Source organism: Atta cephalotes (assembly GCF_000143395.1).
Source record: "Atta cephalotes unplaced genomic scaffold scaffold00007, whole genome shotgun sequence".
NCBI classification, from domain to species: domain Eukaryota; kingdom Metazoa; phylum Arthropoda; class Insecta; order Hymenoptera; family Formicidae; genus Atta; species Atta cephalotes.
The window spans coordinates 1,499,660-1,505,006 of record NW_012130071.1 but is presented as its reverse complement, the minus strand read 5'-3'; the positions used below and the strand labels follow the sequence as shown (position 1 = coordinate 1,505,006).

Genomic DNA, 5,347 nt, shown 5'->3' with positions numbered 1-5,347 from the left:
ATATATTTTAAATGTTTCGATTTTGAAGTGGAATATTTTGATTTTTAATCCCGCACCGGGTATTAAATTTTAAAGTACATATGCTCAGGACATTAAAACACGCTTATTCTGCAAAAGTTCAGAAAAATCTAAAAGAAAATGGATTTTTTCGGAGAATGTCCTTAATTAGAATATTATACTATTTTTATATAAAAATAGATAAAATTCTGATGTTTTATGAACTATTTTTTAACGTATATGCCAATATCAATTTTATACACTTACATTAATAAACGCATAGTATACCAACATGTGTTTATTGGGCATATCATTAAATATTATAGTCAAAATACATATCATAGAAGTATATTATGAATAATTGTACAACGCGATATCTTGACACATTTATGAAAGGAAATATGTTTAATTATTATAAATGTTGAAAACATACTTTTATTCAACTTAATAAGGATTTAATATAAATAATAAAATATGTTTATTAATCGTATATTTTAGCTATAAAAGCGTATAGTGTAAGTTTTTTGTATAACCATTTATTGACATTTTAAAAATGTATGATTATACTATTTGTACAATAATATTTTGTTTACAAATGAGATCTCTTTTATAAATCATATATGTTTTCAATAAACAGTTTTTTGGATTATATAAATATATATGTATTAACGTAGATACACTCTTAAAATTAAACCTTTCTTTTTATATACTGGTTTTCAACATATAAAGTCTGTTTTGTCTTATGGAAACATAATAAAAATGGATATCATTATCATGTATTATATGATTGCATAAAAATGGTAAAAATTAAACTGTTTATCTGCTATACTACTTTTATTCTTATACTATTTTTATACGTACTTTACGTTTAATGAACATTTAATATATTATCATGTATTTATTGGGTTTAAAATTTATAATAAGATATAAAAATCATTTTTCTTTATGTAATAGATTCATTATATTTATTAGTAATATTAGTAATTTATGTTGACAAACTTAATTCAATTAGTTGTTTTAACGATTTGTTGGGATAATTAATGACGCTTAATTGTTGCGCATTTTATTCATACATAATTTTGTACTTTTAAAAGTTTATTTCTATATAGATATTAATTGAAAAGTAAACACTTTTTGGTGCAAAGAAACGACTAAGAGTATTGTATAATTACAGGTTTGCAAGCATCGAAAGCATCTGAGTGGGGATATTCGGGCAAATATGGTAATTATATGATGATAATATGACAAAAATTTTATGCAAAAAATCCACGTAAATGCATTCATTTGCTCAAAAAGTACCCAGAAAAATTTAAATTAAACGCAAAATTTTAAATTTAGGATAATTTATCCCCTTTAAAATAATCACTATTCGAGGCTATAGAGTAACTCCGGCAAATATGCCGCGCTGGGATTTACGCCGCAGAAGTCAGAGAAAGTAGGAGTGGGAGTAATTTTCTCGCAACTACTCTGTTACATGCCTTTATGTTATATTTGTGTTATGATTTCAGTTTTTTACTGTTAATATTAATGAAATATTGTGAGTTGAACTGATTTCTCATTGTAATAAGTAGCGCCATCATAAATTATAATCTACGTAAAATGATTACTGTTGGGTGCGTAAAAGACAGTGATTATTTTATGATACATAAGTGTAGAGGATAATAAAACATGTTATAGTATAGTATAACAAAATATGCTTTGCTCTTGTATTCTTTGTTTAGTTTATTTTTATTTAGTTATTATATTAGTTAGTTATTGTCTTGTATATCTCGCCTGTTTGGAATATACAGCATTTTTAGCGAGTGGAATTTTATGTCCAAAGCATACAAAGTGTAGATTGAATTCAGTACACTAAATGCAATAAACACATTACACAAATATCTCATGTAATAATACTTATAATATATGTAGGAAGATTGTAATATCTATTATTTCATATTTCTCATTCTTATTCTTTAATAAAACTTAATAAAACTTTTTAAAAGTAAACATTTTTTAAATTATTATGTTATTTTACGTCTTATTTATAAGCATTATTTGTAAATTTTTCATGAGCCATATCTTCCCCCCCCCCCCTCCTCCTATGAGTAGCCATATATTCCACTCTTATGGAATATACGCCAAAAATGCAAGGCTTCAAAAAGTTCTTTTTTTAATACGAAAAATAAATTTTTCGAATTTCTAATATTTTTTATAGTTCATTTTTCTTAAAAATAATAATTAATACTTAATAAATTAAGATTCGGCGTATATATCGGAATTACTCTACACATATTTTAGCAATTAATCTACTCTTTATAGCACATTTCATAGGCTCCTGATCTTCAGCTCCTTCATCGATTTTTCTTTTATGAAATCAATCGAATCAAAACGCTTTCCTGTAGTGGCAAATTTGAATCTTGGAAACAAGAAAAAGTATTACATGTATAGATGCCATGTATACTAAATATGGGCATGGTTGCATGTTTGTTCAAAAAGTCGCATTCAAAAGACATTGTGTGCGACGGCATATTATCATGATACAAAATCTACGTATTATCTTTCCAAAAATGTGATGAACCGAACCATCAGAGATGCTAAGGATTGAAACAGTCTCTCTTTCATTCACACGACATAATTACAAACATAATTTTCTTCACTTTATCGACGTTTTCGTCCGTCAAAAATATCATAATTTGATGTCGATAGACAGAATGCGATAAATCTTCTATCTTTACGGCTATCTTTAAACAATTTATATCACTCATACGCTTAGGAGGATTGTTTTCGAGAGAGAAAGGAGTCCCCCTTTTTGTAACATTTTTAATGCATTGATACAAGAAATTTCGTTAACAACACAAATTTCAAACACATTCTTTGCTCAACTTTTTTTCCATTATAAAATCCGATGCAACTAAGATAGACATATAAACAGTTGCCGTAAACAAACTAAATTACAGATCGCACTCAAATTTTGCATCAATCGAAAACAGTGTTGTATTAATTTAGTGAAAAAAAGCAACATTTTGACATACTATTAACACGTGTCTTTCATCAATGAGAAATTCCGGGTACTTTTTGAGCAGAAGAAATATTAACGTTACATAATTTTTCGATAAATTTTGATAAAGTTTGTGTGACACAAATATTTTCAAAAATTAAGTTTTTATTTCGAAGCTTCCTTTAAAAATAAGATATTATCAATATTAAGTAATTTGGACTAAGGAGAGAATGATATTTTACTTTCTTTTTCATTAGACTCCTTAATTATACAACATAATTTTATTTTAATGATGATAAATCTTTCGAGAATAAAGAAACATAAATACCGATAAAATCGCGGGACAGTAAGAAGATTTTTAGCAATGATCTTAACGAAATTTCAAAATATGAAAGAAATTTTCAAAATTAATGTCCGAAAAATTTTTTTTCACAAACATAAAATGTGATAGGTATAATTTTTCCCATCTAGCTCAAATAAAACTTAAGTCTAATACAATTGCGTAAGTGTAGTTGTAAGTGGTTGTAGTTGTAAGAATTGCTAATATAATTCTTCTCGTATTCAATAGTGACTATGCTTATGCAATTGTAGAATGGGTTTTACATTCATGTTATTAGTGATTTAATAACAGCACCTTTAAGTATGAACTAAAGATATTTGAAAATCAAATCCAGAAATTGATATAACAAAACAAATTTAATCGTTAAATAAAAAAAAATTAAATAAACCTGCCTATTCATTATAAGGTAATTGTTAAGTTTAGCTTCCTCCAGGGTTGCCAACTTTAAAATTCAAAGTTATCGTATATTTTCACGCGGATTATATAAAATTAGCTTTTACCGGTCGTAACCGCAATCCTTATTTAAATGATTTTGGAAGTATAATTCCAAATAAAACTATGTATAATTAAATAAAAAGAATAATAAACTTTATTTATTAAAATATATGAACATTAAATAAACGTAGCTGAATTACTTAATCTAATTTTTTTGTTTAAAATCATATTTTCTGTCCGATTTGATAGCAGCCATCAATGTAGGATGGCCAATATATGCAACATGGAATTCTTTCTGAACATATTTTTTTAATATTCATATGAACGCAAATTTCTGCTTTGACCATTCACAGACAGTCGGTTGCGATCATCTGTTCATAAATTATTCATAATGCTAAAGATACGTTTTATATATGTATTATTGCATAGAATCGTCATAATTATTTTGTATGATTATTTGTATGATTCTTTTCAAATTTGGCCGGATCTTATCGACCAAAGGCCGATACATGTATCGGCAATCGGCCGGAGAGTGAAAATACTGACCAAACCAGTTCATTACCCCAATCAGTTAGCAACCATAGCTTATCCACCTATGATGTTGATAAAATTAAGATCATTTGCACAAAATAAACGAATTTGGCAAAAAAAGTATTGCGCTGCCCCGTGGACTGAGATATTAATCGTAGTTAAAGTTGACGACTATTCAGATTATAAAATCTATTATATCGATAGAGAGGCATAGAGAGATATGAGAACATGTATGTAAAGCTAGAATAAGTATTTTCTGCTTCAATTACACAAATTCTCTGCTTTAAAAACACATTCTCTATTTTAAGAGTACAAATTATATAAAGTCTGGCGAGACTTCGGCTAAATGTTTTTATAGATAGAGCAGATTAAACACTTATTAGTCGAAAAGTTCTCTACTATTTGCAATTTTCGCAATGGTTAACGAGTTATTATTATAATTACTAAAAATTTGCCAAATATTGATCTTTAATAATTTTTTGAAAAAAAATTCTCAAAACTTTATGAAAAGAAAATAAGCAATTTTGTTCCTTGCAGCTTTTCTGTAAAATTGATAGTATTTAAGTACAAAATTATTGAAGACCAATTCGGCAATGTAATTTTAGTAATTAATATCTCGTTAATCATTACGAAAATTGCAAAATGACAGAGAACTTTTTGACTCAGTTTAAACCGCTCTATCTACAAAAGGCGTTTGGCAGAAGTCTCGTCGGACATACTGCATAAAAAATAATTTAATTTGTCTTTAAAGCAAAAAATTTGTATTTTTAAAACAGAGAATTTATGTTTTAAAACAGAATTTGTGTTTATAAAATAGAGACTATAATAACCATCTATGCCATCGATGTGACAGATTTTCTAATCTAAACATTTAACAATTAATATCTTGGGCCGCAAGTAGAGCGACAATTTTTTTTGTAAATCCGTTTATTTCGTACAAAAATCAATCAAATGATAATTTTATCAACATCGGAGGAAACTAAACTCAACAATTATCATTCAATGATAAAACGATAATAATAACAAAAGAGATTGAAAAAATGCATGTTTATAAATTTTCTTAT

General features: G+C 26.9%; 1 protein-coding gene across 1 annotated transcript in view; it reads left to right on the top strand.

Annotated features, from left to right (window-relative positions):
* LOC105626903 (putative carbonic anhydrase 3) overlaps positions 1 to 5,347 on the top strand; it is a 21,948-nt gene that overhangs the window by 3,824 nt on the left and 12,777 nt on the right. The window contains 1 exon segment of the mRNA XM_012208195.1: positions 1,172 to 1,219. Within this exon segment, the coding sequence (XP_012063585.1) occupies positions 1,172 to 1,219 (48 nt within the window).